The 14074-nt window shown below is 33.3% G+C and overlaps 1 protein-coding gene across 9 annotated transcripts in view; it reads right to left on the reverse strand.

Moving 5' to 3' along the window:
• Positions 1–14074, reverse strand: part of eef2k (eukaryotic elongation factor 2 kinase) — a 63278-nt gene that overhangs the window by 35576 nt on the left and 13628 nt on the right. For all 9 annotated transcript variants that reach the window (XM_030122050.1, XM_030122048.1, XM_030122049.1 and 6 more), the window contains one exon: positions 8078–8178. In XM_030122050.1, coding sequence (XP_029977910.1) covers positions 8078–8178 — 101 coding nt within the window. The remainder of the gene's footprint in view (positions 1–8077; positions 8179–14074) is intronic.

Here is a 14074-nt window from a genome sequence, read left to right on the forward strand (position 1 = left end):
TTAGACGCACGATAAATATGTGTTTCAGTTCAGAGTGTGTGTGTGTGTGTGGGGGGGGGGGGGGGGGGGGGGGGGGGTGCAGACGGCTGAGGGGGTCCATCTATAGTCAGATGAGGGTGAGGAGGTCCGTCCAGACAGGTGAGGGTAAGGGAGGAGGTCCCAGATCCGGGCTCACAGATATCCTCTAATACTTCTTCATTCTAACTATAATGCTGTCAGATCAGCTGACTGGAAACAGCAGGAGCAGAGGCGTTGTTCTGGGTTAAATAGTGAACACACCTGTTTAGCGCACCCTTCAATGCAAATAGTGAGTGAACGATGGCTTAGCGAACGCAACGAGCGCAGAAACGGATTTTGGGTTCGTTAAGCCTCTGCGTTCACCGACCCATCGTTCGCTCTCTATTTGTGCTGAAGGGCGCAAACGGCTGCGTTCACTATTTAACCCAGAAACGTATCCCAGGTTCACAGTTTACTGGTATTTTATAAACCTACATATGATATAATTAAAAAAAAACAACTCTTACAGACACGTGGATCTGCCTGGTGTAAATCACTGAACAGCAAATAAGTTAAACATCTAGGTCTTACATCACACCATCAGAACAGCATTTGTTCAGAATTTTCTGCAAATGTCTGCAATATATTCTGTAAATATGTAAAAAAAAAAAAAAAAAAAAAAAAAAAGTATGTATAGAATTTTTACACCCCCCCCCCCCCATTTACTTATAATGGGCAAAATGTCAAGTGTCTGCAGCAGTAAAACTATTGGTTGAATTCAGACCTAACTAGGTTTATAGATTACCAATGACCCAGAATAGATGAGATTACATTTTTGGGAAAAGTAGGTCAAAGTTTTTTATGAATTTTGCAAATTTTTTTCTTCTCTCATTTACTTATAATGGGCAAAATTTCAAATGTCTATAAAAATATTAATTTTGTTTCCATTTACTTCAAACTTGTTGCATATATAGAGGCAATTGATATGACATCAGCACATGCATAGACATGATGACATCAGCTGGGTCCATGACAAAATAAGATATAACACGTGTGAGGGGCGGGGCTTGTTGTGACTGGAACCACTTGTTTATTTTGTGTTATTTAAACTATATTAATTGCATTGTTACTTTTATATTATATTGTCATATCTGTATCTGTATTTTGTTTTTAAATGGTTTTCTCGACTGTTATATGTCATGTCTGTTTTTGTATTCTATATTTACTGTTGCCTGTTTACCAGCCCACGGGCTGCAGATGCTAATTAGCTCTTAGCTAATTCTGATGCAATCATGTGGTTATACAATGTCAAATACTGTCAATTAAACAATAAAAGTAAAGTACTTTAAATAGCAGATACTGTTTTTGTATTTCCTGTTTTAGTCTAAAATGTTCTGGCCATCTTCTGAACTTTGGCTTTTCAAAACTTTGCTGCTTTAAACACTGAAATTTGCCCACAGTGGGGTCAATAATCTTATCTTATCTTATTTTAGGCTGTCTTCTCTGTCACCATGAGTGCTTCACGGATTCAACACTACTGTCGTCGTGGGTCATTTAACTAGTGTTTTCATTGTAAACACATTAATAAGATGACTGCATTTAGTTCCATACGACTGTGGAGTTCAGTCCAGTTTTCTGTTATTATGTTTATGTTTATGTTTATGCATTGGCAGACGCTTTTTTCCAAAGCAATTTACAGGGGAAAACCAATTAAATCACTCAATCAATCAAATTTTATTTATATAGCGCCAGATCACAAAAAAGTTATCTCTTGACGTTTTATATATAGAGTTGGTCAAAACCAGACTCTAAGTCAATTCTACAGAAACCCAACAGAATCCTCCTGGAGCAAACACTTGTGACTGGTGACAGTGGCGAGGAAAAACTTCCCTTTAACAGCAGAAACCTCGAGCAGACCCAGACTCCTGGAGGATGGCCGTCTGCCTTGACCAGTTGGGGTTAAAGAGAGAGAGTAGAGAAGGGGAAAAAGAGAGAGCGATAGAGATAGGGACTGGGGGAGAGGGGGAGAAGGGGGGAGTAGGGGGAGACACATGGAGGCGGTTGAGGATAAGTGAGTGGTGATGATGAGGGCAGGGAAGAGGCCGGACCACCGCAGCAGGTCCAGAGATAATCGTGAAAGAATCTGTGGTTGTCCTGGGAAAAACCTTATTAGAATATTTAAAATGGAATGTTTGAAAGTGCTAGGACAGGAGGTGCTCTCAGAAGAGCTGGGTCTTCAGGAGCTTCTTGAAGATAGGCAGGGATGACTCTGTTCTTGTAGCACTTGGTAGAGCGTTCCACCAACGTGGAACGACCCATGAAAAGAGCCTGGATTGTCTTGTACAAGGTCTGGGGACCACCAGACTACGTTCCCCAGACGAGCGGAGTGGTCGTGGGACGACATAAGCTTTTATTAGTGCACCTAAGTAGACAGGAGCAGACCCACGGAGAATTTTGTAGGCTAGGATTAAAGATTTGAATTTGATGCGGGCAGCTATGGGTAGCCAGTGTAACTCAATGAGTAAGGGGGTGACATGTGCCCTTTTAGGCTGATTGAAGACCAGACGCGCTGCTGCATTCTGGACCATTATATAAACTTATGATACAATGTCACCAACTAGGGATGTAACGATATGAAAATTTCATATCACGGTTATTGTGACCAAAATTATCACGATTATCATTATTATTGAAATTGTGCTCAAAATGTTCAAAAAGTACTTATACACATGCTGAAATAATTTAACCAAGTTGTATTTAAAAAATAAAATAAAATAAAATAATTGGCACAATGTACCTTCTCTTGGCAGAAACATTCAAATATTAACCCTTAGTGGTCTGAGCCTATTTTGTCCGTTTTTCAGTACTTTTGATTTTGCCTTTATATACTATATAAACAAATGTTTACTATACCCATGTTTGGGATCTTTTTTTCAGCATAACTTCATCTATATCATCTGTCCATTATTTTTTTCACTTTAACCTACTATATCAACATAAAAGGCCAGAAAACACAAAAAATATATAAAATCTAATTTGAAAAATATATATAATTTATTGCATAAATAACACAAAGATGCTTAATGAACCTTTTCAAAGATTTAAAAGTGAATATTGGTTCCAAATATTAGGTTTATAAAATTAAAATTGTAAGAAATTAAAACTGTACTCAAATATTTGACATAAAAGCAGATCTTTACATAAGCGTTTTTCCCCTAAAAGTGCGGTAACCAAACACGGTTATCATGATAATTAGAATTTAAACAGTAATACTAACCATCTGCAATTTTACCACAGTTTATCGTTATACCGGTAATCGTTACATCCCTATCACCAGCCAAAAAAAGTCCCATTAATGTTGCAGTTTGATGCAAAACACTGCACAGCAAATGTTACATGTGCTAATATGGTAAACGACTACATTAGACATCACTGTTGTTTCAATTCAGGACATTAATGTGGAGCCACACTTGTCTTGATAACTATTTTAAGCCAAAGGTTAATCAGCAAATGAAAGAGTTTGAAAGAGTTGAAGCAGCTGGGATGGTAGATGTGGATAGTTCAGAGGTCACTGTCCCTGACCTTATGACCTTAGCAGAGACTCCCCACTGTAGAGGAACAGACGTCTGTCAAGTGTGAGTGGTTTGTAACAGGTGGAAGTGTGAACCCAGTGAATAAAAATAAAACTACTCCAACGAACACTCCCAAAAGAACTATCCAAACATTCCAATCTTTTTACACCAGTGAACAGTCTTTGACCTTTGTATCTGTCAGCAACTGAAGATTTATCATTAGATACACAAAGCAAAATAAAATAATAACATAATAACAACTCCAAAGCTTTCACTATGTTTTAGAGTGAAAAAAGCAAAATGATATTATGACATTATTATGGAAGAGGATTAGGGCCACTGGAGAAAAACAAAAATTAAAGTCCAATATATTTGTTTTATTATTATTCTGAGAAAAAAGTCAGGATTCTGACTTTTTTTCTCATCATAATAATAATAATAATAATAATAATAATAATAATAATAATAATAATAATAGAAAAAATTGGACCTTATTTTTTTTTTCCCCCAGTGGTCCTAATCCTCTTCCATACATTATGAAAATGTTTACATCTGTGAAGTATTGAGAAAAATAAGTGCAACTTATACAGTATTCTGCCTCAGATCATTCATGTATTTGTGAAAGGATAGTTTGTAAATGTCAACATTTTTAAGTGTTTTTTTTTTTTTTTTTAAGATTAAAACAAAGACAAACATTTGGAGTGGCCATTATTTACAGGTTATAATTTATTATAAGTTATTAGTATTTTACTGGTTCTGATCCACTTCAGATCATATTGGTCTGAATGTGGAACCTGAATTAAAATGAGTTTAACACCACTGATTGTCAATATCTTCAGTGTAAATTTTACATTTCACACATTCCTCCCACGGGCCAGATTGGACCTTTGGCGGACTGGTTCTGGCCCACAGGCCGTACGTTTGACATCCCTGATCTACAGGGAAAGATTCAAGGGTCAAGGTTACTTTATTTCTACCCATGGGGAGATTTGTTTTGCAGACGAGGTGATCGCTTTTGGAATTACAACAAAACATACATCGAACCTGTTAGACAGGTACTTGATCGAGCATCCAGACAAGACAAAAAGTGCTCAGTGTTCCAACATTCATCAGTATAGCAGCATGGATAAGGAAAAGAATAAAATAAATAAATAAGATCAAATAAATAAAAACAAGATGCAATAAAACATAATTAAAACCCAGAGAAGATAAAAACAGTCTCTGGGACAAAAACCAGGATAAAAACATAAAATTTAAAAAATAGACGTCACAATAATAATAAATAAAGCAAAGCAATTAGATAAATAACTAAAATAAGTTAATAAAGTGCAATGTCACTATTTCTTATTGAACTCAGTGACGGCGACAGGAACAAAGCTGTTTTTATAAACACTGTGTCCTGCATCTGGGGACGAAAAACCTCTGTCCAGATTATCATTGTTAAAGATGAAAAAAAAGGTGCAAAACTGACATTGTTCCTTTTACCTTGTGTTTGTTGTGTCTGTGCAGTGTTTAGTGGTTGATATGATAAAGGAAATGTGTGTCAACACGGCATGTTTGCAGTGGTGTGGTGTGTGTTTGGTCTGGCAGGGAGGGGCTGGGTTAATGAATACTGTACATGCAGCACATGCACATGCACGTCTTCACAGCTAAAACCTGACACTTCTGCTTCATCTGCGTAGGTTCAACACAACAGCACTCAAATATCTGCTTGTTCCTCTATTCTGCCAAGTGTTTCGAGCCTGGGAACACGGTGTTCTGCAACCTTCATTCCATCAGGTTGATCCGACGGAGGGAGCGGGAGAGGGCGGGAGAGCAAGAGTAGAATTACATTTGGGTAAAATTAGCACATGAATAGAAGACGTGAGGGTAAATCCCAGCTCCTCAGACCCCCCCTCCCCTCTCTCTCTCTCTACACTCCAGTCACATCCCTGGACGTTACATAACAGGTTGAGAACAAGCTCTTTGACCAAAGCCATTAAATCTACTGGCCTGCAGAGGTGTGCACATTTATGGAGCTGCTGTATCTAAACCAGGGCTCTCAAACTCATGTTCTTTCAGGTTCCACATTCAGCCTGATTTGATCTCCAGTGGGCCGGACCAGTAAAATAATAACAGAATAACCTATAAATAATGACAATTCCAAATTTTTGTCTTTGTTTTAGTGCAAAAAACCCCATTAAATTATGAAAATACTTACTTTTATAAACTATCCAAACAAAAAAGATCTGAATAACCTGAAAAAAATGAAATTTCTTCAGAAAAATCTGTGCAATTTTAACAATATTCTGCCTCAACTTTTCATTTCTACATGTGCATTATGGATCAGATCTACAAAGACACTAAACACTGAGGAACAGGCAGAGAAGAGTTCAAATTGTGTTTAATTTTCCACAGACATTTCAGGTTGTTCATATTTGTTCACGTTATTCACATTTTATTGTTACAGGATAGTTTGTAAATGTAAATATTTTCATAATTTAATGTTATTTTTTGCACTAAAACAAAGACAAAAATTTGAAGTTGTCATCATTTATAGGCAAAGTGTAATTTTTTTTTTTTTTTCCATCAAACCGAGAAGAAAATATGAAGTCATTCTTTTTTGTCGGTTATTCTGCTGTTATTATTTGACTGTAGATCATATTGGTCTGTATGTGGAACCTGAACTAAAATGAGTTCCACAGCCTTGACTGTGGAATTTTTGCACTTTGTAAATTCATCCCAGGGGCCGGATTGGAACCTTTGGCGGGACGCATGTTTGAGACCCTTGATCTAAACACACTCAGAACCGATCCCATGATTCCAAACTAAAAACAGAACTGGTGTACGTGCAGCAGTGGTTTATGTACTCATGTTCTGTTTACCCCACTGACCCACATACCAGAACCCTGCTGTTTAATGCATCCCTGTCAAACTCATGTTAGTTCAGGTTCCACATACAGCCACACCTGTAAAATAATAGAATAATTACCTATAAATAGTGTTTAGTCCAAAGTTTTCTCTATATTTTAAAGTGAAAAAAAATAAATAAATAAATAAAATTACATTATGAAAATATTTACATCTACAAACTATCCTTTAAACACACGGTGCCAGGCCCAACAAGCCCCGCCCCTCACACCTATTGGAGCTTATTCTACACCCTTATGTTGTGATAATGTTCATGAAGTTGAAAAAAATAAAAGCACAGTATGTTTTTAGGACTTTTTTCTGTTTTGATATTATATACTTGATATTATTTCAAGGTCACAGACTCTAACATTTTAACCCACAGCAAGTTTAATCACTTCCTCAAAGGCATTCATTTACTAAAACAAACGAATTTTGTATGGATGATTTTTTTTGACTGACTTCCCTGATCCTTTATAACAGCGGAGTACCACAGTGTTAGGTAAATGGTGGGAAAAAATGTAAAACAATTTACCCAAAATGTGAAAAAAATACATATGCCTTAGCTTTATGTCAGAGTGATGTAGAAGAACTGCCTCTATATATGTGCCAAGTTTGAAGTAAATTAAGACAAAATTGATGTTTTTGTAGACATTTGAAATTTTGCCCATCCATTGAAGTGAAAATGATCTTGGTCGGATTTGTTGAAATCAGATTTTCCAGATCTATTGTCTATAAATCAGTTCTTCTATCTCACTGAAAAGTTCCTCTGTAGGTGATTCTGTCTGATTTTAAGTGTGATGAGATATTTGGACTAAAAATGAGACAAATACACTTGGTCAGATTTAGATTTTTTTGCAGTGTAAGTAAATAGGAGAAAAAAAAAGATTTAAAAAATTTATAAAAAATTTTAACTTCGACCTACTTTTCCCAAAACGTAACCACATCTATTCTGGGTCACTGGTAATCTATAAACCCAATTTGGTATGAATTCAACCAATAGTTTTACTGCTAAAGTGTAAACAAACAAACAAACAAATTAAAAAAGAAACAAACCGAACTCAAAACTGAAACTAAAAATGAAGAACTGGAAAGATGTTAAGAAAAATATGAATTTTAACAACATCATGTCTCAGTTTTATCATTTACACACGTACATTATAACGTACAGATCACAGTGGATCTACAAATACACAAAACATTTAATAACAGGCAGAATATTGATACAATTACACTTCTCTTAAGACATTCATGTTCATATTTGTTCCGATTTTTCACATTTTTTTGTTAAAGGATAGTTTGTAAATGTAAATATTATCATGTAATTTAGTTTTTTTTTTACATTGAAAGAGAAATATTTGTAGTTGTCATTATTTATAGTTTATTATGATAGTATTTTACTGGTCCACCCCCCCCCCCCACACACACACACACACACACACACGCCCCCCACACCCCCCTCAGATCACAGTGGTCTGTATGTGGAAACTGAACTAAAACGATTCTTACACCCTTGACTGTTAATATTTTCAGTGTAAATTTCACAAAACTTGAATGATTTGAAGTGCTGTGTGAACCGGTATAAACTTCAGTACCCATAATGCACCACAGCCACATACCTGTAGCGTACGCAGGGTTCAGTCTCAATGTCCTCCAGATGAAACTCTGCCCAGGGGTCGGGCATGGCTTTGGCTTTTTGGATGGCCTTTTTCCACGCTGCCTGTCAAAGTGAAGGGACGCTCTTATTGGATGAAGGTGGTGATTGTTTTAAAGAACAGAAAAGTAAAGAAAGAAACTTAATGAGGGAGAGGACAAATACAAGTAGGAGTCCAGATTATATACACTGTAAAAAAAATGACACCAAAAAGTTGTAAAATTGCAACATAAAAAAACTGTAAGTGACAACACAATGCAAAGTTGTTTGTTTGAAAAGATTTTTGTGTTAACGATTAAATCAAATATAGCTGTAGTTTTTACAGGAAGAGTATGTGAACAAAACCAGATTTGTAAGTAGAAATGATGTATTTCTATTGTTTTTAGAAAATAAAACTGTAAATTCAAAAACAATGTGGTGCCATTTAAATTGCAAGACCATAACGTTGAAATAACAGCGTATTTGCTTCTTTTTTTTTTCTTTTTTAATAAAAAAGTTATAAAAAAGCAAACATTTAACAATGTAACATTTTAAACTTGTAAATTAATGGGTTGGTAAAGTTGGTAGAGTGGCTCATCCAATAACCAAAGGGTTGGTGGTTCGAATCCTGGCTCCGACTGTCCATATGTCCAAGTGTCCATGGAAGACACTGAAGCCAAAACTGCTCCAGTTGGACCTGGTGGTTTTGGAAAGTGCTTTGGACACAATGAAGGTGTAGAAAATACTCTAAATAAGTGCAGACCTTTTACCAGTTAAATCTAAACATTTAAACTGTTAAATCTACATGTTTAAAATGTTAAATCTAAATATTTAAAATGTTAAATCTACATGTTTAAACTGTTAAATCTACGTGTTTAAAATGTTAAATCTAAATATTTAAACTGTTAAATCTACATGTTTAAACTATTAAATCTAAACATTTAAACTGTTAAATCTAAATATTTAAAATGTTAAATCTACATGTTTAAACTGTTAAATCTACGTGTTTAAAATTTTAAATCTAAATATTTAAAATGTTAAATCTACATGTTTAAACTATTAAATCTAAACATTTAAACTGTTAAATCCAAATATTTAAAATGTTAAATCTACATGTTTAAACTATTAAATCTAAACATTTAAACTGTTAAATCCAAATATTTAAAATGTTAAATCTACATGTTTAAACTGTTAAATCTACATGTTTAAAATGTTAAATCTAAATATTTAAAATGTTAAATCTACATGTTTAAACTGTTAAATCTACATGTTTAAAATGTTAAATCTAAATATTTAAAATGTTAAATCTACATGTTTAAACTGTTAAATCTACGTGTTTAAAATGTTAAATCTAAATATTTAAACTGTTAAATCTACATGTTTAAACTATTAAATCTAAACATTTAAACTGTTAAATCTAAATATTTAAAATGTTAAATCTACATGTTTAAACTGTTAAATCTACGTGTTTAAAATGTTAAATCTAAATATTTAAACTGTTAAATCTACATGTTTAAACTATTAAATCTAAACATTTAAACTGTTAAATCCAAATATTTAAAATGTTAAATCTACATGTTTAAACTATTAAATCTAAACATTTAAACTGTTAAATCCAAATATTTAAAATGTTAAATCTACATGTTTAAAATGTTAAATCTAAATATTTAAAATGTTAAATCTACATGTTTAAACTGTTAAATCTACGTGTTCAAAATGTTAAATCTAAATATTTAAACTGTTAAATCTACATGTTTAAACTGTTAAATCTACATGTTTAAAATGTTAAATCTAAATATTTAAACTGTTAAATCTACATGTTTAAAATGTTAAATCTCAATATTTAAAATGTTAAATCTACATGTTTAAACTGTTAAATCTACGTGTTCAAAATGTTAAATCTAAATATTTAAACTGTTAAATCTACATGTTTAAAATGTTAAATCTAAATATTTAAACTGTTAAATCTACATGTTTAAACTATTAAATCTACATGTTTAAAATGTTAAATCTAAATATTTAAAATGTTAACTCTACATATTTAAAATGTTAAATCTACATGTTTAAACTGTTAAATCACATGTTTAAACTGTTAAATCACATGTTTAAACTATTAAATCTACATGTTTAAAATGTTAAATCTAAATATTTAAACTGTTAAATCTACATGTTTAAACTATTAAATCTAAACATTTAAACTGTTAAATCCAAATATTTAAAATGTTAAATCTACATGTTTAAACTGTTAAATCTACATGTTTAAAATGTTAAATCTAAATATTTAAAATGTTAAATCTACATGTTTAAACTGTTAAATCTACGTGTTCAAAATGTTAAATCTAAATATTTAAACTGTTAAATCTACATGTTTAAAATGTTAAATCTAAATATTTAAACTGTTAAATCTACATGTTTAAACTATTAAATCTACATGTTTAAAATGTTAAATCTAAATATTTAAAATGTTAACTCTACATATTTAAACTGTTAAATCTACATGTTTAAAATGTTAAATCTAAATATTTAAACTGTTAAATCACATGTTTAAACTGTTAAATCACATGTTTAAACTATTAAATCTACATGTTTAAAATGTTAAATCTAAATATTTAAAATGTTAAATCTACATGTTTAAAATGTTAAATCTACGTTACTCCGTAAATATATTTACAGTTGGATGTGTTTTTTACCAGTTGTTCTGGTAACCACAGCTGCCAGTTTTTTCCGTAAAAACAAGACTTTTTTTTTTTTTTTTTTTTTTTTTACAGTGTACAGTAAATAGTACAAAGTAGGAACGCAGCTCAATTCAAAATCCTGCAGATTTTGAGCTTTGAGCTGCACCTGGGAACTGAGTTTTACATTTTACATCTTTGCCTTTCCCTGTTTATATTTAACCAGGCTAATGCAGGAAGGCGGCCCACATGTAAATCATTAGTCACAGAAGTCAATACACATACCATTAAAACTGGAGGCTGTTTGGGGAGACATGCAAATAGATCAGGAGGAAAAAAGGGCTGATGAGGAGGAAGGAGCCAGGAAATACCATGAGTTTATGGAAAAGCACAGGCATTAACGCAGGGGCGGGGTCAAACTCATGTTATAGTTCAGGGGTCAAATACAGCCTAAAGTGATCTAAAGTGGGCTGGAGCAGTAAAATAAAATAATAGAATAAGAACTGATAAATAATTTCAACGCCAAAGTTTTCTCTATGTTTATGAGTAAAGAAAGAAAAGTCAAATTCTGTAAAGAAAATGTTTATTCCTATGAACTGTACTTGAATAAATATGAAAAACATGAAAATTCTGTAAAAATAAATAAATAAATGCAATTTTAAAAATATTACACCTTAGTTTAAAATTTATACATGTGAATCACAACTTACAGATCACAGTGGATTTACAAGTACACACAACATTTAATAACAGGCAGAATATTGGTACAATTACACATACTTCTATTAAGACATTTCAGGTTGTTCATACTTGTTCAGATTCACATTTTTCTTGTAATTTCACTGTTTTTTACGGTGGCCCAGGGGTACAACAGCCCAAAAAATTATCCACTATAAGAAAAAAAAAGACAACAGCTCAAAAAATTATCCACTATAAGAAAAAAAGAAAACAGCCCACAAAATTACCCACTATAAGAAAAAAAGACAACAGCCCAAAAAATTATCCACTATAAGAAAAAAAAAGAGAACAGCCCAAAAATTATCCACTATTCATTTTTAGAATAACTTTATTTTTAGCGTACCTACCTCCACTTCTGGTGGGTTACTTTGTTAGCATTAGCCACATTAGCTGAAGGCCTTAAAAATTTTCAGCCTATGCTGTTTTTTTTTTTTTTTTGTGGTCGCCTTAATTTTAAAGCAAGAGACCTTTTGGGTAAACAGTGCCCCCGTAATTGAAAAGGTAGACGATGTTTTTTTGTTTTTTTTTTTTTTATATGGATAATTTTTTGGGCTGTTGCACCTCTGGGCCACTGCAGTTTTTCACAAAAAAAAAAAACAAACAGAAATTTGTAGTTTTCAGTATTTGTAGGTTATTATGATAATGGTTTACTGGTTCTGAGCCACTTTAGGCTGAAGTGACCTAAAATGATTTGAAAAATCATTGATTGTTAATTTCTTCAGTGTAAGTTTTGCATTTCACTAATTCATCCCATGGGCTGGACTGGACCCTTTGGTGGGCCGGTTTTGGCCCCCGGGCCTCATGTTTGACACCCGTGCATTAAAGGGACACAAAAAGATCTGATGGACAAAAAATATATACAGTGTTTAATGAACTGATAATTACATGATCCATGTATTTAAAGAAACCACAACCATGTCAGCTGGTAACTCTTAGGACAAAATCTTACAGAATTTTGATCCCTCAGTTTTATCCCACATATAAATAAATAAATAAATAAATTTACAAAATCTATAGAGGAAGTCAGTTTCTGTCTGTTTCCAAGTGGTTGACCTGAAAATGAATGACATGCTGATACACCAAAAGATTCAGAGAATATAATTCTTTTTATATTTATTCCTTGTTTGGTCACTTTGTTGGTCATTTTGTTAATTTTATTGTTCATTATGTCTATTTTCTTTATTGTTTTTGGTTCAGATTGTTTGTCTGTTAGTTTGTTTACACTTTAGCAGTAAAAGTATTGGTTGAATTCCTACCTAATCGGGTTTATAGATTACCAGTGACCCAGAATAGATGTGATTACATTTTGGGAAAAGTAGGTCAAAGTTCACATTTTTTATGAATACGTGCGAGGGGCGGGGCTTGTTGTGCCTGGAACCACTTGTTGATTTTTTTTGTTTTTATTTTGATTCCATTTTTATTTCCAACACCAATAAACAAAAACAGTTCCATCTTTATTCGTTTTCATTTGTTGCATTTTCAGCAGCAGGGAAATAGATCTGACTCCACAAAATGTACTTTTTTTCCCCAAATATTAACATTTTGTGCATATTTAAGTCCTCCTCTCATCACATTATCACTAACAGATTTGGTCTTTTTACACGTGTCAAACGTCTGCTTTTTCCGCAATACTGAAGTTATTTATCGTTTCCACAAAGTGAACATGATTTCTATGTAATGTCTGACTGTCTTCTACAGCTGTGGTATGTTTAAAAAAAACCACTGTGTTCCTTGGATCATGAATCCACGTCACTGAAACCTGCTCTGGTAAACTGAGAAGCTAACCAGCGCTACATGTTTATATTTAGAGGAAGGATTTACATCAGGATCCACTTGACAGAACGTCATATCTTGTTTGTGAGGAGGAGCAGACGACACACCTCAGTCAGAGCCAGTTGGCCTTCAGGAACATGTGCGTGTTTTCAGAAACATACACCCTGGTCAGAAGACGGAGGACAAAAATACACAACCACGGTCCAAACGTCTGTGGGTGCTTCGATGAAACTGGTCCTAAAAACAGGACAGAGGAGCTCAAAGCAGATGAGGACTAATGTTATGAAGCAGGTTTGGAAGCACTTTGGGTCGAATTTAAAAAGAAATATTAACTGAGATAAAAGAGAACCTGTTTTTCAGATAAAACACATTTTTATATATATATTTTTTAATGTTATTTTTATTATAAAAATCCACATGTAACACGGTCAAAAGGACACGAAAATTACACACTACTATTTTTTCTAATATCTCTTTATTCTCTCACAGGTGCATTTTGGAAATCAAAGTAAATATTCAAGGCAGAGTGTTTGACAAAAATGAACGCTGTTGCAAAATCACTGGTGATTTATTAGTGTTTAAATGTTCAGGTTCTGTATGTAACACCAGTGGACACGATGGGTTCCACACTAAACCTGGAATGAGACTGAGATTGAAGCCAAACCCACATGTGTGGATTAGAAAAACCACTAGGATCCACACATTGAACATAGTATCTTTATTTAGAGTCTATAGAGGAGCATTTACACACATGTTTACACATCTAATGCACAGAAACTGGAAAAAATGTAAATCTGACC

Source organism: Sphaeramia orbicularis, chromosome 19 (assembly GCF_902148855.1).
Source record: "Sphaeramia orbicularis chromosome 19, fSphaOr1.1, whole genome shotgun sequence".
Lineage (NCBI taxonomy): Eukaryota > Metazoa > Chordata > Actinopteri > Kurtiformes > Apogonidae > Sphaeramia > Sphaeramia orbicularis.